The 23,770-nt window shown below is 43.3% G+C and overlaps 1 protein-coding gene across 1 annotated transcript in view; it reads right to left on the reverse strand.

Annotated features, from left to right (window-relative positions):
• The window catches only part of LOC106585065 (single-stranded DNA-binding protein 2), a 97,027-nt gene that overhangs the window by 47,324 nt on the left and 25,933 nt on the right, over positions 1 to 23,770 (reverse strand). The window contains exons 2-4 of the mRNA XM_082968516.1: positions 4,443 to 4,515; positions 2,463 to 2,524; positions 2,011 to 2,095 (exon numbers count right to left, since the gene is read on the reverse strand). Coding sequence (XP_082824642.1) covers positions 2,011 to 2,095; positions 2,463 to 2,524; positions 4,443 to 4,515 — 220 coding nt within the window. The remainder of the gene's footprint in view (positions 1 to 2,010; positions 2,096 to 2,462; positions 2,525 to 4,442; positions 4,516 to 23,770) is intronic.

The raw sequence follows: 23,770 nt of genomic DNA on the forward strand, positions 1-23,770 counted from the left end.
AGAGGAGAAAGCAAAAAGCTACGACCTGTGCACTCTCAACAATGCATCTCAATAAACCAAGCCACACAAAATCTGATGAGTCAGACTGGCTCCAGAGAAAGAACAACAACTTCAAAAAGCAGGAGACCCCTCCACCTCCCTCGGGCGAGAGAGAGAAAAGACAAAGGAAGTGTTTATACACATCCCAGCTCAGGCTCTGGACATGCTTACATGACTTTCCCTTTTTACGACCGAGAGTCCTCTGTTCTTTTGACCAATTGATTGGTCAACATTTTTAAATGTAAAATCAACTATCAACTATATGTAGGCTACTTTGCCTTATGCTTTAAGAACTGCAAATAAAACCAGAAGAAAAAAACCTGTTCCCGTCCTGACCCTCCTCCTCCTCCCGCTGCTGCTGGCCTTGGCAGATTCTGCCGTTATGCTCCTGAAGTTGCCGGTAATAGGCCACACCAGCGGTCGGCAACCTTTTCCATTTGGAGTGCCAAGTTATCGTACCTTTCCTACTGATCTGCGTGCCAGTTATGATTTTCATATGCACATTTTCGTGGAATAGTTTCATTTAATTTATAATAAAGTTGTCATATCTCAAAATCAATGTCCTGTGGTTAATCCATCTAAATGAAAATGATAGAAATGTAAAAGTAACTTCTATTGCCATTGCCAATATGTAAAAATAGCCTACATAAAGCCAATAAATAAAAACATTGCAGCCAGCCAGGTAGAAAACATCCTGATAAAAATACATATTCAATAAATCCCATTGGCTATGCATGGTCTGTCTGAAACTAACTTGAAACATTGTATCAACTATTAAGTTGGGTCCTGCCTGAAGCTGGTGCAAGCAAACTTGCAACATTGTATAAAATATTCTGGGCCCTCAGTTTCCTGCACCAGTGAGCTCCACACAGACCAACACAGCTGTAGGCTATTTGCGCAAAGATAAGAAGTAATCAGGTAGCCTTTTTTTTAATGACATTTCCATCATCAGAGCATAACATTTTTTCCCCTTTCATGCTGACTGGTTGTGGAAAGGGAGAGAGTTGGAAATATTTTTCAAATAGGCTACGTTAATGAACTATTGTCATTCTCAATGGATGTAAAAACAGACTTGGTTAACTTGCTTTTCGAAGCGAAGAAAAAATTGCTGTGAGAAGTTCCACAGCAGTTCCACAGTTTCACAGGCTCCTGAGTGGCGCAGCGGTCTAAGGCACTCAGTGTTAGAGGTGTCACTACAGACCCTGGTTCAATTCCAGGCTGTATCACAACTGGCTGTGATTTGCAGTCCCATAGGGTGGTGCACAATTGGCCCAGCGTCGTCCGGGTTAGGGTTTGGCTGGGATAGGCTGTCATTGTAAATAAGAATTTGTTCTTAACTGACTTGCTTAGTTAAATAAAGTTTATATATATTTTTTTTTTTATATATATATATATTTTTTTTTTAAAGTAATGGTGAGTTAAGACAATCAGAAATAGTATCAGATCCCCAAATGGGCACATTTATGAGCCTACATTGGCACGCAGGCCAGGAAGCCTAGGCCTACTTCTATGCGTAACCAGGTGCGTGTTCCTACTCAAGATTGACAGGAGTGCTCCAAACAAAAGTTTAGCATAGGTTGTGCACTCTGCAAACAACGTGTCCACTCCTAAAATGACAACGGTAAGACTGTAATAATAATATATTAAATGCATTAACATATATGACCGTAACCAAACAAACATTGTAGAAATTATGGGAGTTAACGGTAAATGTACTACTGGTGATACTAGTGTACCATCCCCGTGGCCTCCACAATGGATTAGTCCACTCAGAGAGGCTTGAATCAGACAGGTGTCTAACCCACTACCAGGTAGCCTACATCAAGCCGCTAAACTCCTATACATTGTACATCTATTGAAAAAAACTGGCAGAACACTGGTTAGCACCAGTGTAAGGCAGCAGTAGGTACCAGTGTGGGGCAGCAGTGGTTGAGGACGGGATGAGGTAATGTAATGTTGATGGTGACTCACATAGTCATGGAAGGCCTTGGCCTCACTGGAGTGCTCACATGTTTCTCTCCTCTCCGGGGCTGCACAGTACAGGTCCCAGAACACACTGCAGCACAGGGAAGGCAGGGGAAGTTAGATACATAAGAGGTTCTGAACAAACAAAAATAACAATATCTTTATCATTAGCAATGTTATCATTCGGATTATTCCAGAATGTTACCAGGGCCCGTATTCACAAAGCATCTCAGAGTAGGAGTAGAATAGCCAGGTCCCCCTGTCCATTCATTATAATCTAAATGGGAAAACTGATTCCAGATCAGCACTCCTACTCTGAGAAGTTTTTTTAATACGGGCCCAGTAAGGTCGATTGATAAGTCATTGTCATTCAAAACAAGTTATAATAGAGAAGAGAGGAGGATGAAGATAAAGGAGAGGGTGAGGGAACGGAGTGAAGGATGTAGAACTGTACTCACCACCACCAAGAGTGGAGGAACCCTGGGGGCTCTCCTAATGTGATGTTCTTCTCCCATCGGATCTACCCAAGAGACAGACAGACAGACGACAGACAGACAGACAGACAGACAGACAGACAGACAGACAGACAGACAGACAGACAGACAGACAGACAGACAGACAGACAGACAGACAGACAGACAGACAGACAGACAGACAGGTTTCAAAGGTATATAATGTGTCGGGTGTAGACCCCATTGTACTGCAACTGAAGTCCTCAAGTGTGTGTGTGTGTGTGTGTGTGTGTGTGTGTGTGTGTGTGTGTGTGTGTGTGTGTGTGTGTGTGTGTGTGTGTGTGTGTGTTGTGTACTATAAACCTGACAGAGCCCATTGTTAGTTGTGGGGCTGTTCTTAAGGACATGTACCAACCTGAGAGGCCAATCTGTCCTTTGTACAGGACACACACTGTGAACCCTGAAACACTCCTGTGTTTGCTTTGCCCCATCACTATCTTTCTTTCCTTTCTTTCGCTCGGTCTCTCTCTCTCTCTCCCTCTCTCGCTCTCAAACCTTAGCATGCCATCTCCTGTGCCTCCACACAAGGTCAATGCAAGCAGTAACATCATCCTCTGGAGTAAACCTGATTTATGGCCCCACACACACACACACAGGAAAGCATGCACACTTGCGAGCACGCACGCACGCACGCACGCACGCACGCACGCACGCACGCACGCACGCACGCACACACGCACACACGCACACACGCACACACGCACACACACACACACACACACACACACACACACACACACACACACAGTAAAACCATGTGATTGAGCGGTGGTGTAGAGTGGATGTCTACGGAAACTGTACACAATGGGGCGACTATCATGGTATTGTTTAGGCTGGCTCTGAGAGTGACATCACCCTGCTGTAGAAGGTTTACAGCATGACTCAACTCCCCTGTTAACCTGACTTTCCAATCCTTCTCTCTGTCAGTCTATCTCTCTATCTCTACTTAGTTCAGGAGCCTATTTGAAATAAACAACTACAGTCGTAGCGTGAACATTCTGTTCATCGTAGCCAATGTTTGAAAGTGTCAACAGTGAACACCATCCAACTAACCCATGTTCCCTCAGCAGCAGAAGCAGTGGTCTGTCTGTATTTCGCCAATCAGAGGTTGTGTTGGGTTGTGTTGGGTCTCAGGGTCTTAGCCTGGAGGTGTCAACAGATGTGTGTGGTAAACACAGCTCTATGGAGTGGCTAACAGCTATTTAAAGCCTTGTTCCTCTCCTGTCCTCTACTCCAGTAGGAGCCATGGTGGGTTGGGTAGTGTAGGGGGATGGGAGGGACGGCTGTGTTTATACACATCCCTCTCTCAGCTAATGTGCTCGGCGCCCACACTCAAACCCACCGCCTCCCTCTCTTCTCCACCATCTCCGGAAGACAGACGGAGTGATATGCCATGGGATGCCAGAGAGGAAAGGGTGTGTGTATTTGTGTGTGTCCGTGTGAAGGGGGGAGGGGGGGGGGGGGGGGGGGGGGGTTGGAGCCAGCTGATGCATTCTCTATTGCTCTTTTCTTTCTTTTTTTCATTTTCCTTTTCCATTTTAATTTAGAGTGATTTGGAGAAAATTACTGGTTTCAACTTTCAAACCTCCTTACCTGCATACAGAGACAGACAGACAGAGACAGAGAGAGAGAGAGAGAGAGAGAGAGAGAGTAACCTGTCAGCTAGGTGGTCTATCGTAACTCTCTGGGCTGATCCCAGTAATGGAGGCTAAATACTGAACCCCCTACTGCCCTGCCTGCTCTGCCAGCTCAGCACTGTGCTCCACACTAATTCAATTAACCACACACACACACACACCAGACACTGCATAGGAGGCAGAATCAGCCCTGCTCTAGGAGAGTGGACACACACACACACACACACACACACACACACACACACACACACACACACACACACACACACACACACACACACACACTTACCTCTGAGAGGAAGGTCTGTGCTGACTTCTGTGCCCCTACGTGCAGCAGGTACTCATACACATAGAGAGCTAACCTGCACAGGGAAACATAAGGATGACATGTTAGTAGTATGATCACCAGAGTAAAGTAGTGTGGCCACACTAGGTTGTGTCGACTGGATAACACAATTCGACCTCTCCTGTTCAATTCCAACTAACCATTTGAACTTTGGGCCATATGAGACAGAGCCAATGAGAAGGCTTCTATACCCTCGACAGACTCTGCTAAAGCTGAAAACACACAGGCAATAGAAGAACAAACAGCATGCTGAGATGAGTTGGCACAGAGGGAACACACAGGAAATGCCTCTGTTTTACCCCAGGCACTCTATACCCCCCAAAACACTGTGCTTTTCCCACGTTGGGAATTCATTACACACTTGATTCATTCATTGATTCTTTACTCTGTACTGCTCTGTTGATCAAACTAACTTGGAGGGCAGGCAGGTGGTCTACCTGATCCACAGATACAAGATATCCATTGATCTGTCAGGGATCAATGCAGGATCAGTCAGTCTCTTAACAGTACAATTCAGGCTTGGCTGGGTCTCGGAGTTACAGAACTGTAGAAACATGGATTCAGTCTAGAGCAGCGGTCTTAAACATAAGGACGTGGGCTGGATCCGTCTGCCAGCCCATTCAATCCAGCCCGTGGGGGATTTGCGGAAAAAATAAATAAAACATATATATTTTTATGGATAAAACAATCCCAATTGACAATGAAATGACTCAAACCAATATCCATAAATGAAAGTGCCCATTGACGCAATGGCAGAGAGCGAGGTTCTTGTCAACATAATACAACCATCTTTTTGGCTGCAGACTCATCTGTATGTGTCCAACAAAAGTTCAGCATTCACCTTCTGATACCATTTCTGTCAAGGCCTCTGCGCATACAGTTTGACGCATACGTTCGATAAATCCAACGTATGTACCACACAGAACGTACCACAACTCTCTCTGCAACGCAATGCTGCAAGGCAAACGCACTGTTCCATTGGAAAACACTGTCGGTGTGATCGAGGCGTAAGTCCTGCAAGCCATATACGTTTTTCGCGATCAGTAAGGTTCAAGGTAGAATCGTCATTCAGAAGAAGTGTAGTTAGTGAAAAGGGAAATCTTTTTAGCAGCAATGGTGGATAAAAACATGGAAATCTGTTTCCAGAATGTGGGGTATTTTGGACTTAGAGCCTCTTCACACTTACTACACTTTTCGTAAAAATACCGTTGGCTAGACAAATTACTCAAATGTGAACTTGCGTACTTGCTTACGTCTCGTCCGCTACCTCCGGAGGTAACGCAAGACATCGCCCGACATTTGCCCCCCTTGAAGCAGAGCAGCGTAAACAGAATTGTCTCGTGGAGACAACACTCCTACAGTATAAATGGTGTTTTTGAAATAGCTGAAATGTACAGCATGTTCAATTCTGAAATTGTTGCCATATCGGCCGGCTGCACTGAGCCACGCAGTGGTGTAGGGTATAGGCCTACGCAGGTATACGTCATATAAGCACTTATTTTTCAGTGGGCATTGCCTACACCCACTTCTTCATCCCCACTGATATTTATCAAAGTAGTGTAGTGGAGGTATACGCCCGTATCAATTAATAGGGTTGATGGAACTGATCGGAATGTTTAGCTTAAAATGTTGATAAACTTCTTTTTTTTCACATTTTAGGCGCAGCAATGTGCACACGGCAGTAGGCCTACGCCTGAATGTTCCAAAATGCAATTTGCGGGAAAACACTGTTCTAAAATGCAAGCGGTTTCATGGACAGAGATGGACATATCCGTTAGAAAGTGGGTGGATTTAGAGATGCAACAACTATCATGGGTTGCTAATATGATTAGAGTAATGCCTTTGGCTGCTAGGCAATGAAAGAAAGTTGAAAGAAAACCAATAGAACAGGAGAACGCATATGAGTAAGTCTATAAAAAAGAATTGCCTCCATGTTTCTATGGTGGGATTTTGGCTATAGGCTACTTTGTCGCAAGGTAAGACATGCCTCATAATATGAAGTAAAATGTCTATGTTTCAAACAATTAAGGAACAGGAAAAATATATTGACGCTAATGATAGGTTCTAACCGTCTTCAGGTAGATGGAAAGGCTTTCCCAAAAACCTTCTCTATTAAATGTTAACTAGCTACAATGTAGCCAATGCCTACCTGACAGAATGATATCATGATGATGATTATTATTTGCATCAATCCAGTGACCATTTCTTTTGCAAACTCTATCTCATGTGCTACAGAAACACCTTTAATCATACAAGAGTGCTAGGTGCCTGCATACCTTAATGAAAGGCTACTCTAAAAAATCCACATTTCTTATTTTTTTCCCCAGACCTCAAAAGTGGTCTCCTGATGTGGTTTAATTCGAGTATACCAACTTCTCCAGGCACCACTACACGACTGGAACCACATAAACTATGGAAGCCCATCCCCACCACCAAAAATATGTAAAATGGGATATATTTTTTCATTTGTAACATTGTGTGGTGATTTCAGGAGGTGGTGAGGATGTTTCCTGGGGTCCAGAGTTTTTCCTAATCTGGTAGCTCCTTAGACTCTCCTTCATATCTCGTTGTGGGAATAGGGCCTTAGAAGTTCACTTGACCTTTCTCCCTGGTGAGGGTAGTATGAAAGCTCACCAGCTCTCTGGATGTGTCCCAAATGGCACCCTATTCCCTTTATAGTGCACTACTTTTGACCAGAGCCCTGTATGCCCAGGTCAAAAGTAATGCACTAATAAAGGGAAAAGGGTGCCATTTTGGATGTATCCTGTCTGTGCCCAGCCATAGCAGGCAGCAGCGGGCAGGCAGCAGCGGGCAGCAGCGTAGGCAGTAGCAGGCAGCAGCGTAGCGTCTCCTCAGTCTAGACTAACATCTCAGACTGGGACAAAAATAAACCCTCCAGACACCTCTAGTCTACCTCTCTGAAGATGATGGACTGCACATCTCTCCAGACTCTCTCTCTGTGCCTCTTGCCCTCGCTCGCTTTCTCTACCTCTCTCTTCACCTCTTTCCCTCACTCTCTCTACATCTCTCTGCCTCTTTCCCTCGCTCTCTCTCCAACTCTCTCATCTATCTTGTCTTTCTCTTGAGAGGCCTTGTGTTTAATGATGAAGGGATGAGGTATGAAAGGAGAGGAGAACAAAAGGAGCAACACAGTGTCTGCAGCAGGCGGCGGAGTGGCGTGATGTTTAACCACAGAGAAGACAAAGCTTTTCACAGGGACAAGGTTAACGCAACGACGTCCCATGAATAAAACATGGTGATGTTCATAAGGCTGCGTCTCTTTCTATCTCTGTCTGTACTGTCTGTCTGTACAATACAATATACTTTATTGATAATTTACATGAAGTCAGCAAACAAAAAAACACTATAATACATGCAGTACGGAAAACTGGAAAGTTAGTACACAAGTCACACATATTAATGTCTCCGCGGCCTACTGTCCGACCGTATATTGGGCCTGCATCTGGCCTATGTTCCACTGTTCGGCCTAATGGCCATCGGCATGAAACCTCTCTCTCTCTCGCTCTCTGAAATATGATGGGTAATCAATATTACGCTGTGACTCTACTGTGTGGCCCTAAGAGACACATCTGCCCATTGACAAAATATGACAGAGAGAGGAGAGGAGAAGGAAGAAAACCAAGGAAAGCAAAGAGAGAAGAAGAGATTTTTAAAAAAGGATAGGAGAGATCTGGAGAGGTGAATAGAAGAGTGGGGAGAAAGGGAGATGAAAGGAACAAGAAGAGGAGAAAAGGCAAAGTATAAAGAGGTGCTAATTCCCACAGCGCTGTTTCTACTGACCTAAGAAACGCAGGTTTAAATGCGCTGAGGCTTGGCAAAAATATACCTATAAATCACACTTATTAAAATGGCCCTGTCTGTTCCTCCATTATTGTGTGGAGCTCTCTCTCTCAATTCATTTCACAGGGGCTTTATTGGCAAGGGAAACAAGTTTACGTTGCCAAAGCAAGTGAAAATAAAAGTGAGAAGACACAAAACATTGACAAAAAACTTTAAACACTCAAAAAGGTTTAGAAAAGATAGACATTTCAAAATGTTATATTATCAGCTATTTACAGTGTTTAAGTAATGTGCAAATAGTTGTAGTACGAATATTAGGGGAAGATAAATAAACAGATAAATATTGGTGGTATTTACAATGTTGCTCCAGTGGTGACCTTTTCTCAACAGGCCACAACTCTTGCTGCTGTGATTGCACACTGCGGTATTTCGCCTAACAGATATGGGAGTTTATCAATGTTTGATTTGTTTTCATTTTTTGGGGTCTTTGTGCTCTGTGGGAAATATGTATCTGTAATGTTGTCATACATTTGGCAGGAGGTTAGGAAGTGCAGCTCAGTTTCCACTTCATTTTATGGGCAATGGGCACATAGCCTGTTTTCTCTCGAGAGCCAGGTCTGCCTACGGCGGCCTCTCTCAATAGCAAGGCTATGCTCACGGAGTCTGTACATAGTCAAGGACTATGGGTCTTAATTGTGGGTCAGTCACAGTGGTTAGGTATTCTGCCACTGTGTACTCTTTGTTCAAGGCCAGATAGCATTCCAATATGGTCAGTTTTTTTCCGGTTCTCTCTATCACACACACACACACACACCAGTGGCGGTCGGTGCCGTTTAAGATCAGAGAGGACAATCTTTTTTTTAATGACCGTGGCATTGTTGGGTGACTGTCATTCATATTCCATTCACCCAGCTCAATGTAACATTAATAGGCTTAGGATATTACACAAATTTTCCCTATACCCATCATGAGGTTGCTACAACCTAGCCTACGAATGAAAGTTTACAACGTAGGTGCACAGGTCAAGAGAAAAATTTGAGTCATCACGGTGACAAGGTTGCACACTCTTGCCTGCATCTAGCTGATACAGGGTGTAATCATTAGTCCAAACAGTTGCAAACAAGAGTTTCTATTGGCAAATTCAGGTATGTTTATCCCACACACACAGTTCACTTTCATAGCAGCCACATAAAAACAGGATGATCACTTTGCTCATTGTGTAATTCCTTCTCGCATCTACGACTACGCACTCTCGTTCTCTCACCTTCTACCTTCACTTGTGGACTTCTGTCCACAACACAACAGCTGTCTGTGACCAGGTGAAAAAAAATTAAAAGCCAAACCTTCATACCATAACCGCTAACCACTACACACAGCCTACATGATTGTCACCATATTACCTAACGTCATGGTACACATAGCTACTAGAACTAACATGTTAGTAAACTTGCTACACTCCTGCAGTACAGTGTACAGCAAGCAGTTTAGCCGACTGAAGCAGGTTTTCCTCTAGAATTGTGCCTGTGCTTAGCTCCATCCCATTTTTATAAGTCTTTGTTGATGTCCAAGCATACCCATACCATGATGCAGCGACCACCATGCTTGAAAATTAGGAGGCAGTTACCCATGATGTGATGTGTTGGATTTGCCCCAAACATAAGGCTTTGCATTGAGGCCAAAAAGTGTATTCCTTTGCCTTATTTTGTTTTTCAGTATTACTTTAGTGACTTGTTACATACATGATGCATGTTTTGGAATATTTATATTCTATGTATTTTTATTCTTCTTTTCACTCTGTCATTTAGGTAATTATTGTGGAGTCAGAACCATGTTGTTGAACCATCTTCAGTTTTCTCCCATCACAGCGATTAAACTCTAGCTGTTTTAAAATCACCATTGGCCTCATGGTGACATCCTTGAGCAGTTTCTTTCCTGTCCTGCAGCTCAGTTCAGAATGGCGACTGCATCTTTGTTGTGTCTGGGTGGTTTAAAACATCAACCACAAAATAATTATTAACTTGACCATGCTTGAAGAGATATTCAATGTTTGATTTGCTACTGTTACCCATCTACCAATTACTGCCCTTCGTTAAATAAATCACATTTTATTTGTCACATGCGCCAAATACAATGCTTACTTACAAGCCCTTAACCAACAATGCAGTTAAGAAAAAAATAAGTGTTAAGAATGTATTTACTAAATAAACTGAAGTAAACAAAAGAGCAACAATAAAATAACAGCTATATACAGAGGGTACCGGTACAGAGTCAATGAGCGGGGGCACAGGTTAGTCGAGGTAATTGAAGTAATATGTATACAGTGAGGGAAAAAGCTATTTGATCCTCTGCTGATTTTGTACGTTTGCCCACTGACAAAGAAATGATCAGTCTATAATTTTAATGGTAGGTTAATTTGAACAGTGAGAGACAGAATAACAACAAAAAAATCCAGAAAAACATGTTACGCATTCGCGTAACAGGCAGGCTCCTCGTGGAGTGCAATGTAAAGCAGGTGGTTAGAGCGTTGGACTAGTTAACAGTAAAGTTGCATCCCCGAGCTGACAAGGTAAAAATCTGTCATTCTGCCCCTGAACAAGGCAGTTAACCCACCGTTCCTAGGCCGTCATTGAAAATAAGAATGTGTTCTTAACTGACTTGCCTAGTTAAAAAATATTTATATAAAATAAAACATTTAATTAAATGTAAAAAAAATAATAATAATAAAACATAAAAATCGGCAAATCGGTGGGCAAAAATACAGATTACCGATTGTTATGAAAACTTGAAATCGGCCCTAATTAATCGGCCATTCCGATTAATTGGTTGACCTCTAGTATGTAGGTAGAGATAAAGTGACTATGCATGGATAAGCAGAGAGTAGCAGCAGCGTAGAAAAATGGATGGGGGGAGGTCAATGCAAATAGCCCAGGTAGCCGTTTGGTTAGCTGTTCAGGAGTCTTATGGCTTGGGGGTAGAAGCTGTTAAGAAGCCTTTTGGACCTAGACTTGGCGCTCTGGTACCGCTGGCCGTGCGGTATAGACGTCCTGGATGTCAGGAAGCTTGGCCCCAGTGATGTACTGGGCCGTACGCACTACCCTCTGTATTGCCTTGCGGTCAGAGGCTGAGCAGTTGCCATACTAGGCGGTGATGCAACCAGTCAGGATGCTCTTGATGGTGCAGCTGTAGAACCTTTTGAGGATCTAAGAACCCATGCCGAATCTTTTCAGTCTCCTGAGGGGGAAAAGGCGTTGTCGTGCCCTCTTCACGACTGTCTTGGTGTGTTTGGACCATGACAGTTCGTTGGTGATGCGGACACCAAGGAACTTTAAGCTCTCAACCTGCTCCACTACAGCCCCGTCAATGAGAATGGGGGTGTGCTCGGCCCTCTTCCTGTAGTCCACGATCATCTCCTTTGTCTTAATCACATTGAGGGAGAGGTTGTTATCCTGGCACCCCGCTGCCAGGTCTCTGACCTCCTCCCTATAAGCTGTCTCTTCATTGTCGGTGATCAGGCCTACCACTGTTGTGTAGTCTGCAAACTTAATGATGGTGTTGGAGTCGTGCTTTGCCATGCAGTCATGGGTGAACAGGGAGTACAGGAGGGGACTTAGCACGCACCCCTGACGGGCCCCAGTGTTGAGAATCAGTGTGGCAGATGTGTCGTTACCTATCCTTACCACCTGGGGGCAGCCCGTCAGGAAGTCCAGGATCCAGTTGCAGAGGGAGGTGTTTAGTTCCAGGGTCCTTAGCTTAGTGATAGCTTTGAGGGCACTATGGTGTTGAACGCTGAGCTGTAGTCAATGAATAGCATTCTCACATAGGTGTACCTTTTGTCCAGGTGGGAAAGGGCAATGTGGAGTGCAATAGAGATTGTGTCATCTGTGGATCTGTTGGTGCGGTATGCAAATTGGAGTGGGTCTAGGGTTTCTGGAATAATGGTGTTGATGTGAGCCACAACCAGCCTTTCAAAGCACTTCATGACTACAGACATGAGTGCTACGGGTCGGTAGTCATTTATGCAGGTTACCTTGGTGTTCTTGGGCACAGGGACTACGTTGGTCTGCTTGAAACATGTTGGTATTACAGACTCAGTCAGGGACAGGTTGGAAAGGTTTAAAGGTCTTACTCACATCGGCTCCGGAGAGCGTGATCACACAGTCATCCAGAACAGCTGGTGCTCTCATACATGCTTCAGTGTTGCTTGCCTCGAGGGCACGCATAGAAGTAATTTAGCTCATCTGGTAGGCTCGGGTCACTGGGCAGCTCGCGGCTGGGTTTCCCTTTGTAGTCCATAATAGTTTGCAAGCCATGCCACATCTGACGAGCATCAGAGCCGGTGTAGAAGGATTAAATCTTAGTCCTGTATTGAAGCTTTGCTTGTTTGATGGTTCATCGGAGAGCATAGCGAGGTTTCTTACAAGCGTCCGGGTTAGAGTCCCACTCCTTGAAAGCGGCAGCTCTACCCTTTAGCTCGGTGCGGATGTTGCCTGTAATCCATGGCTTCTGGTTGGGGTATGTATTTACAGTCCCTGTGGGGACGACGTCATCGATGCACTTATTGATGAAGCCAGTGACTGATGTGGTGTACTGCTCAATGCCATCGGAAGAATTCCGGAACATATTCAAGTCTGTGCTAGCAAAACAGTCCTGTAGCTTAGCATCTGCGTTATCTGACCACTTCCGTATTGAGCGAGTCACTGGTATTTTCTGCTTTAGTTGTTGCTTGTAAGCAGGAATCAGGAGGATAGAGTTATGGTCAGATTTGCCAAATGGGGGGCGAGGGAGAGCTTTGTATGTGTCTCTGTGTGTGGAATAAAGATGGTCTAGAGTTTTTTTCCCCTCTGTTGCACATGTAACAGGCTTGTAGAAATTAGGTAAAATGGATTTAAGTTTGTCTGCATTACAATCCCCGGCCACTAGGAGCGCCGCCTCTGGATTGGCATTTTCTTGTTTGCTTATGGCCTTATACAGCTCAATGAGTGCTGTCTCACTGCCAGCATCGAATTGTGGTGGTAAATAGACAGCTACGAAAAATATAGATGAAAACTAAATTGGTAAATAGTGTGGTCTACAGCTTATTATGAGATACTCTACCTCAGGCGAGCAAAACCTCAAGACTTCATTAATATTAGATTTTGTGCACCAGCTGTTACTGACAAATAGACACAGCCTGCCATCCGTTGTCTTACCGGAGGCAGCTGTTCTATCTTGCCATTTTTTACATTTTTATAAATTCGCAAAAGAAAATAAAAACCTGTTTTAGCTTTATCATTATTGGGTATTGTGTGTGGATTGATGAGGGGGGGAAACGATTGAATCCATTTTAGAATAAGGCTGTAACGTAACAAAATGTGGAATCAGTCAAGGGGTCTGAATACTTTCCGAATGCACTGTATGTATGTATGTATGTATGTATGTATGTATGTATGTATGTATGTATGTATGTATGTATGTATGTATGTATGTATGTATGTATGTATGTATGTTTTTTTTTAGGGGGTACATAAGCTTTAATATTAAGGCCAGCATCCCAGAATATCCTCTTCACTGTTGACGTTGAGACTGGTGTTTTGCGGGTACTACTTAATGAAGCTGCCAGTTGAGGAGATACTCTAATGTACTTGTCCTCTTGCTCAGTTGTGCACCGGAGCCTCCCACTCCTCTTTCTATTCTGGTTAGAGACAGTTTGCGCTGTTCTGTGAAGGGAGTAGTACACAGCGTTGTACGAGATCTTCTGTTTCTTGGCAATTTCTAGCATGGAATAGCCTTAATTTCTCAGAACAAGAAAAGACTAACGAGTTTCCGAAGAAAGTTCTTTGTTTCTGGCCATTTTGAGCCTGTAATCGAACCCACAAATGCTGATGCTCCAGATACTCAACTAGTCTAAAGAAGGCCAGTTTTATTGCTTATTTAAATCAGAACACAAGGACATTTCTAAGTGACCCCAAACTTTTGAACGGTAGTGTACAGTCGTGGCCAAAAGTTTTGAGAATGACACAAATATTAATTTTCACAAAGTGTGCAGCCTCAGTGTCTTTAGATATTTTTGTCAGATGTTACTATGGAATACTGAAGTATAATTACAAGCATTTCATAAGTGTCAAAGGCTTGTATTGACAATTACATGAAGTTGATGCAAAGAGTCAATATTGGCAGTGTTGACCATTCTTTTTCAACAACTCTGCAATCCGCCCTGGCATGCTGTCAATTAACTTCTGGGCCACATCCTGACTGATGGCAGCCCATTCTTGCATAATCAATGCTTGGAGTTTGTCAGAATTTGTGGGTTTTTGTTTGTCCACCCGCCTATTGAGGATTGACCACAAGTTCTCAATGGGATTAAGGTCTGGGGAGTTTCCTGGCAATGGACCCAAAATATCGATGTTTTGTTCCCCGAGCTACTTAGTTATCACTTTTGCCTTATGGCAAGGTGCTCCATCATGCTGGAAAAGGCATTGTTCGTCACCAAACTGTTCCTGGATGGTTGGGAGAAGTTGCTCTCGGAGGATGTGTTGGTACCATTCTTTATTTATGAGTGTGGTCTTAGGCAAAATTGTGAGTGAGGCCACTCCCTTGGCTGAGAAGCAACCCCACACATGAATGGTCTCAGGATGCTTTACTGTTGGCATGTTACAGGATTGATGGTAGCTCTCACCTTGTCTTCTCCGGACAAGCTTTTTTCCGGATGCCGCAAACAATCGGAAAGGAGATTCAGAGAAAATTACTTTACCCCAGTCCTCAGTAGTCCAATCCCTGTACCTTTTGCAGAATATCTGTCCGTCCCTGATGTTTTTCCTGGAGAGAAGTGGCTTCTTTGCTGCCCTTCTTGACACCAGGCCATCCTCCAAAAGTCTTTGCCTCACTGTGCGTGCAGATGCACTCACACCTGCCTGCTGCCATTCCTGAGCAAGCGCTGTACTGGTGGTGCCCCGATCCCGCAGCTGAATAAACTTTAGGAGACAGTCCTGGCGCTTGCTGGACTTTCTTGGGCGCCCTGAAGCCTTCTTCACAACAATTGAACCACTCTCCTTGAAGTTCTTGGTGATCCGATAAATGGTTGATTTAGGTGAAATCTTACTGGCAGCAATATCCTTGCCTGTGAAGCCCTTTTTGTGCAAAGCAATGATGACGGCACGTGTTTCCTTGCAGGAAACCATGGTTGACAGAGGAAGAACAATTATTCCAAGCACTATCCTCCTTTTGAAGCTTCCAGTCTTTTATTCGAACTCAATCAGCATGACAGAGTGATCTCCAGCCTTGTCCTCATCAACACTCACACCTGTGTTAATGAGAGAATCACTGACATGATGTCAGCTGGTCCCCTTGTGGCAGGGCTGAAATGCAGTGGAAATGTTTTTGGGGGATTCAGTTCATTTGCATGGCAAAGAGGGACTTTGCAATTAATTGCAATTCATCTGATCACTCTTCATAACATTCTGGAGTATATGCAAATTGCCATCATACAAACTGAGGCAGCAGACTTTGTGAGAATTAATATTTGTGTCATTCTCAAAACTTTTGGCCACGACTGTATATATTTTCCTTTTTTATTATTTTATCCTAACCCTAACCCTTCCCTAATTGGAGTAAACTAATGGACAACAATACTTAGGCTTCTACTTCCAGCTTATACATACAGTTGAAGTCGGAAGTTTACATACACCTTAGCCAAATACATTTAAACTCAGTTTTTCTCAATTCCTGACATTTAATCGAAGTAAAAATTCCCTGTCACGTCAGTTTGGATCACCACTTTATTTTAAGAATGTGAAATGTCAGAATAATAGTACAGAGAATTATTTATTTCAGCTTTTATTTCTTCCATCACATTGACAGTGGGTCAGAAGTTTACATACACTCAATTAATATTTGGTAGCATTGCCTTTAAATTGTCTAACTTGGGTCAAACATTTTCCGTAGCCTTCCACAAGCTTCCCACAATAAGATGGGTGAATTTTGGCCCATTCCTCCTGACAGAGCTGGTGTAACTGAGTCAGGTTTGTAGGCCTCCTTGCTCGCACACGCTTTTTCAGTTCTGCCCACTAATTTTCTACGGGCTTGAGGTCAGGGCTTTGTGATGGCCACTCCAATACCTTGACTTTGTTGTCCTTAAGCCATTTGCTACAACTTTGGAAGTATGCTTGGGGTCATTGTCCGTTTGGAAGACCCATTTGTGACCAGGCTTTAACTTCCTAACTGATGTCTTGAGATGTTGCTTCAATATATCCACATCATTTCCTGCCTCATGATGCCATCTATTTTGTGAAGTGCACCAGTCCCTCCTGCAGCAAAGCACGCCACACAACATGATGCTGCCACCCCCGTGCATCACGGGATGGTGTTCTTCAGCTTGCAAGCGTCCTCTTTTTTCATCCAAACATAACGATGGACATTATGGCCAATCAGTTCTATTTTTGTTTCATCAGACCAGAGGACATTTCTCCAAAAAGTACGATCTTTGTCCCCATGTGCAGTTGCAAACCGTAGTCTGGCTTTTTTATGGCAGTTTTGGAGCAGTGGCTTTTTCCTTGCTGAGCGGCCTTTCAGGTTATGTCGATATAGGACTCGTTTTACTGTGGATATAGATACTTTTGTACCTGTTTCCTCCAGCACCTTCACAAGGTCCTTTGCTGTTGTTCTGGGATTGATTTGCACTTTTCGCACCAAAGTACGATCATCTCTAGGAGACAGAATGCGTCTCCTTCCTGAGCGGTATGATGGCTGCGTGGTCCCATGGTGTTTATACTTGCGTACTATTGTTTGTACAGATGAAGTGGTTCCTTCGGGCATTTGGAAATTGCTCCCAAGGATGAACCAGACATGTGGATGTCTACAATTGTTTTTCTGAGGTCTTGGCTGATTTCTTTTGATTTTCCCATGATGTCAAGCAAAGAGGCACCGAGTTTGAAGGTAGGCCTTGAAATACATCCACAGGTACACCTCCAATTGACTCAAATTATGTCAATTAGCCTATCAGAAGCTTCTAAAGCCACATCATTTTCTGGAACTTTCCAAGCTGTTTAAAGGAACAGTCAACTTAGATTTCCTAGCCAACTTGCCAAAACTATAGTGTGTTAACAAGACATTTGTGGAGTGGTTGAAAAAGAAGTTTTAATGACTACAACCAAAGTGCATGTAAACGTATGACTTCAACTGTACTATATCAATTTTACGTACACAATATATATTTTGTTTGTTTTCAGTCCCATCCTTCAGCTATCTTCAACCCTCCCATCTAACTCTGAAGACCATCCAGTTTTGATTTCTAGCTGCCATATATTGTTCCACATGTAACTTATTATCTGATTTGTTAAGCCAAAGTTTACTCCTGAACTAATAAGGCTTGCCTAAAAAAAGGGAGGGGGGGGGGGGGTGAATTCTTCTGCAATGACTATATTTCAGTTATTTAATTTGTAAACATTTGTAGAATTTGCACTTTGAAATAATGGTGTAGATCAATGACAAAAAAAGCACAATTAAATCCATTTCAATCATACTTTTTCTAACGCAACAAAATAAAATCCAAGGGGGTGAATACTTATGATACCCACTGGGCCTGTCAACTGGATGTGATAAAGGAAGCACACACACCAAAAGCTCTTAGAATTACTCAATAAACTCCCAAAAATGACTAGCTCTCCTGACCTGATCTGTGAATGATTCAATAGGACCTGAAGAGCCAGAAGAAGGAAGTCAACAAAGTCAAATACTTTTCAATTGTATACACTAGGCCTATCATAACAAAATATATTTTCTATTTTCAGTAGCATTTATCCTTGCTCTTGAAATTAGCCTTTTGAAGACAAACTGTTATCTTTGTTTCCCACAGCAGCTGCACTAGCAATCTACTTTGACCAATCTGTGAAGCCAATGAGCTCCACCTTACATTAATCACGGTGAATCAGGATTGAAACAGGATCAAGTGTTTGTCTCATCTATACGAGTGTGTGTGTGTACGTGTGTGTGTGTGCGAGTGTGCATGTGTGCATGCGTGCGTGTATGGGATCTGGCCTCCTTCAAATTCAAGTATTGTCCTCAGCACTCACATCTAATTAAATTCATATGTTGGTAGCATGCTCCTCTGAGTCTACAGTAGTGCAGTAGAAGTCTCCAGGAGGCTCAGCAGCCAGGACCAGGCTAGCTGTAGCTTAATGAAGTCAGGGAGCTGAAATGCTGCTGATTCTCCATTTTCCCTTTTTCACTGAGCAGCACAGAGAGGAGAGGAGATGAGGTGAGAATTCTTGCTGTTTGGGCAGACCTCAGCACCTGGGCCTGTGAAGTTACCCTACTTTATAGAATCAGCTTATGAGACCAGCAGATCACTGCTAATCAATTTACTGCCACCGTAATCACAACTGGAGTTAGAAATCAAAAAAGACAATTCATTTGGCACTTAACTATTAAAGATGAAAAGGAAATGGGCCAAAAGTCATTATGTTCCTGATAGTGTATCAGCACCTGTGATAAAACACAACATTATCTGTAAGACATGCTCAATATGAGTGCAGGTGTACTGTATGGGTCAAACAGCCTTGCAGCTACCCTTTGACCTTGTCCAGGAAACAAGCTGATTCGTCATAACACTTAGAACAAAGGGTTCCAAAAGGGTTCTTCGGCTGTCCCCATAAGACACAAAATCATCATGCGTACCTGTATCCATACCCACACATGCCGTCAGAGCCAGCCCTAGCCTTTTGGGGGGCCTAAGTGTAATTTAGTTGGGTGTCCCCCTTCACCTTGCGAGCAAAACATTTTAGCAGCTCTCCTCTTGACAGCGGAGAGAACAAATATACATTTTAGAGTTCATTTCCTGCAATTCTACACATCATGTCATATACATAGAGAAAGTGTTGCAGTTTTAAAGAAAGTTTGATGCAATTCTACACATTTTGCCATGGGGTGGAGAGAAATGTTTGCAGTTTTTAATATGATATCTGATTGAGAGTGACTAACAAAATCAATGGGGACCACCTGCTTTCTACAAGTTTAGATAGCTGGTTAGACTAACTTACAAATCTAAAAAAAAATTGTTCACATTGAGTGTCTATCAGTGACTGACATAACAAGAGAAACTGCTGATGCATAACCTAATAAAGAAATTACACCTTGTGTATTCTACTATTCTAACTCTCAAAAGTAAGTTGAGACCCCGACAGGCGGATGGACGGACAGACGGGACGGGAGGGCTGTGGCAATTGATCCGCAGGCCTTCAAAAAGGGGTCTCAACCCTTTTTGGTTCCCGGTACAATAATTTTGGGTTCCATGTAGAACCCTCTGTGGAATGGGTTCTACATTGAACCCAAAAGGGTTCTACTGGAAACAAAAGAGTTCTACATGGAACCAAAAAGGGTTCTTCAAAGCTTCAAAGGGTTCTCCTATGCGGACAGCCGAAGAACCCTTTAATGTTCTAGATAGAAAAAAAGGTGCTAAGAGTGTAGAACAGACAGTGCTGACTGGTGTTGGACAGAGAGGAATTGGATCCAGAGATGGAGAGAGAGTAAGAAACAAAGAAAGGGAGAGAATAACAACAAAGGAGAGAAAGAGAGGTCCCAGTACCACAGCTGTAGTACAGCCTCCAAAAGGAGGATACAGCAGTTTCGAAATGGTGACAGTTAATCTTCCACAGATTTGCAACAGAGATGAAAGGTTCTGGTAAAGAGAGGGAGAAGGAGGTGGGGGATTAGAGGAAGAGAAGACAGACGGGGGTCTGAAGGAGGGGGTTAGTGGGTGAGCCACACAATTAATACTCCTGAGGTCTGGAAACGTTAATATTCTAATAGTGACGGATCTGACAGAACAAGTACCGGCCTAGCCAAGCACCCCTGCTGTGCCCTCCTTCTGCAAATTAACACAAACCCACACTGGAACAAGCAGCAGGGAAAAGTAGGCTCTTTCTCCTGCCTTTCTCCCAAATACACACTAGAAACACAAATACAGAGACCTTCAGGAGAAAAGAACAGATTGCATTTCTGCAGTATGGAAAATATGAATTTCCACATGAGTAGTAATTTCTGAGAAAGTAGTAAGAACGAGAGCGTGAACATGAGTTAAGACCAGAGCTGACATTTTTAAAGTGCATATGGAGTTCAATCAAAGGGTGTCTGTCTGGCAGACAAAAACATAATAAAAGTGAAAATGGGGTGTTAAAAATGTTGCAAGACGTGTACCTAAATCTGCTTAATATTGTCTTTCTTATCCCAGAGAACTCTCCGTGTCAATGGTCAAATCAAATTTTATTAGCCACATGCGCCGAATACAAACGGTGTAGACATTACAGTGAAATGCTTACTTACGAGCCCCTAACCAACAATGCAGTTTAAAAAAAAAATACAGATAAGAATAAATGATAAAAGGAATAGGTTTTGTCGTGCCCTCTTCACGACTGTCTTGGTGTGCTTGGACCACATTAGTTTGTTGATGATGTGGACACCAAGGAATTTGAAGCTCTTAACCTGCTCCACGGCAGCCCCGTTGATAAGAATGGGGATGTGCTCGGTCCTCTTTTTCCTGTAGTCCACAATCATCTCCTTTGTCTTGATCACATTGAGGGAGAAGTTGTTGTCCTGGCACCACACGGCCAGGTCTCTGACCACCTCCCTATAGGCGGTCTCGTCGTTATCGGTGATCAGGCCACTTGTGTCATCAGCAAATTTAATGATGGTGTTGGAGTCGTGACTGGCCATGCAATCATGAGTGAACAGGGAGTACAGGAGGGGACTGAGAACACACCCCTGAGAGGCCCCTGTGTTGAGGATCAGCGTGGCGGATGTGTTGTTACCTACTCTTACCACCTGGGGGCGGCCCGTCAGGAAGTCCAGGATCCAGTTGCAGAGGGAGGTGTTTAGTCCCAGGGTCCTTAGCTTATTGATGAGCTTTGAGGGCGCTATGGTGTTGAACGCTAAGCTGTAGTCAATTAACCTCTCTTGGGCAGGTGGGACGCTACCGTCCCACCCACGGTTCACACTATTCAACGGAAGCTTCTAAAGCCATGACATCATTTTCTGGAATTTTCCAAGCCGTTTAAAGTCATAGTCAACTTAGTGTATGTAAACTTCTGTCCCACTGGAATTGTGATACAGTGAATTAAAAGTGAAATAATCTGTCTGTAAACAATTGTTGGACAAAATTACTTGTGCCATGCACAAAGTAGATGTCCTAACCGACTTGCCAAAACTATAGTTTGTTAACAAGAAATTTGTGGAGTGGTTGAAAAACGAGTTTTAATGACTCCAACCTAAGTGTATGTAAACTTTCGACTTCAACTGTGGGGACGACATCATCAATGCAATTATTGATGAAGCCAGTGACTGATGTGGTGTACTCCTCAATGCCATTGGAGGAATCCCGGAACATATTCCAGTCTGTGCTAGCAAAACAGTCCTGTAGCTTAGCATCTGCTTCCTCTGACCACTTTTATATTGATCTAGTCACTGGTGCTTCCTGCTTTCATTTTTGCTTGTAAGCAGGAATTAGGAGGATAGAATTATGGTCAGATTTGACAAATGGAGGGCGAGGGAGAGCTTTGTATGCATCTATGTGTGTGGAGTATAGGTGGTCCAGAGTTATTTTTCCTCTTGTTGCACATGTAACCTGCTGATAGAAATCTGGTAAAACGGATTTAAGTTTCCTTGCATTAAAGTCCCCAGCTACTAGGAGCGCCACCTTTGGGTGAGAGTTTTCTTGTTTGCTTATGGCGGAATACAGCTCATTCAATGCTGTCTTAGTGCCAGCCTCTGATTGTGGTGGTATGTAAACAGCTACAAAGAATACAGATGAAAACTCTCTCGGTAGGTAGTGTGGTCTACAGCTTATCATGAGATACTCTACCTCAGGTGAGCAATAGCTCAAAACTTCCTTAGATATCATGCACCAGCTGTTGTTTACAAAAATACATAGACCGCTGCCCCTTGTCTTACCAGACGGCGCTTTTCTATCCTGCCAGTACATCGTATAACTAGCCAGCTGTATGTTGATGTTGTCGTCGTTCAGCCACGACTCCGTGAAGCATAAGATGTTACAGTTTTTCATGTTCAGTTGGTAGTTTAATCTCCCGCATAACTCGTCAATTCTATTGTCCAAAGATTGCACGTTTGCTAGCTGAATGAAAGGAAGTGGGAATTTATTTGATCTCCTACAAATTTTCAGAAGGCAGCCCGACCTTCGCCCCCTTTTCTCCGCCTCCTCTTCACGCAGATCACGGGGATCGTGGCCTGTTCCCATGGAAGCAGTGTATCCTTTGCGTCGGGCTCATCAGAGTTGTGAAAGGAAAAAAAGGATTCTGCTAGACCGTGGTGAGTAATCGCAGTCCTGATGTCTAGAAGTTATTTTCAGTCATAAGAGACGGTAGCGGCAACATTATGTACAAAATAAGTAACAAAATAAGTAACAAAACGCAAATAAACACAATCGGCTGGGGGTGCGTAAAGCGTCTACCATCCTCTCCGGTGCCATCTTACATCTGTAGGGTTATTATGAGGGTTTCAGCATGAAATATCCTATTTATTATAATATGTCAATATGTCTTTGTTGGAAATGTTTTGGGGCCAAGCAGGTGGCAGTTGTGAAAAAAGACAATTGTTGGAAGAGTTGCGGAGTTAATTGAAAGTAATGCTTTTTTCATGTTTAGGTTATTTTCTCTTGAACCATATGGTCTATCCATTAGAAACTCATGGACAATATGGACACCCCTATAAAAAATGAATACTACCATAGATTGCCATAGATTACCTGAAACTTTGGTAAATTACCGGTAGTTTTGCAACCCTAGTCAATAAACACACAAACAATGAGAGGTGTAATCATGAAATTATAGAAGCACATGACTGTTATTAAATTGACACCACAACACAACTTTAGGGCTAATCTCCTCTCCTCTGCGGCATCCCAAACCACCATGAAGTAAACACCACAGACTGGGAAAGACTGGAATGGTGTATGTCCCAAATAGCACCCTATTCCCTATGCAGTATAGTACACTACTTTTGACCAGGGACATAGGGCTCTGGTCAAAAGTAGTGGTCTTTATAGGGAATAGGGTTCAATTTGGGACACACCCTTAGAGAAAGGGATCAGGCTATAAAGGAGAGCAACAATGAAGGTAGAGAAAGGGATCAGGCTTTAAAGGGAGAGCAGAGCAGCGATGAGAAGGAATGAAGGGTTGAGGACGAGTGCAGCCTCTGTGCTCAGCCAAACATTTTGTCTGATTAATCAGAGCCCAGCAGCAGGGCTTTATGTGCCATTAAAAGGCTCTCTAAATGTCCTGACTTCAGTCATAGAGTGGAGTATCTTCAGCAGGGAAGAGGCTCTGCCAGATAGAGAGCAAAGTGGCAGAGGGAGAGGACAGGGGTATTGAGCTACAATAAACAACCACAAATATAGAACCATTACAATGGTGAATCATTGATCTAATACATAGAGAGTTGCACAACAACCGCATAACACAACACCAACAACAACTGGTGAACGAATA

The sequence above is a fragment of the Salmo salar genome, chromosome 24 (assembly GCF_965601325.2).
Source record: "Salmo salar chromosome 24, fSalSal1, whole genome shotgun sequence".
Lineage (NCBI taxonomy): Eukaryota > Metazoa > Chordata > Actinopteri > Salmoniformes > Salmonidae > Salmo > Salmo salar.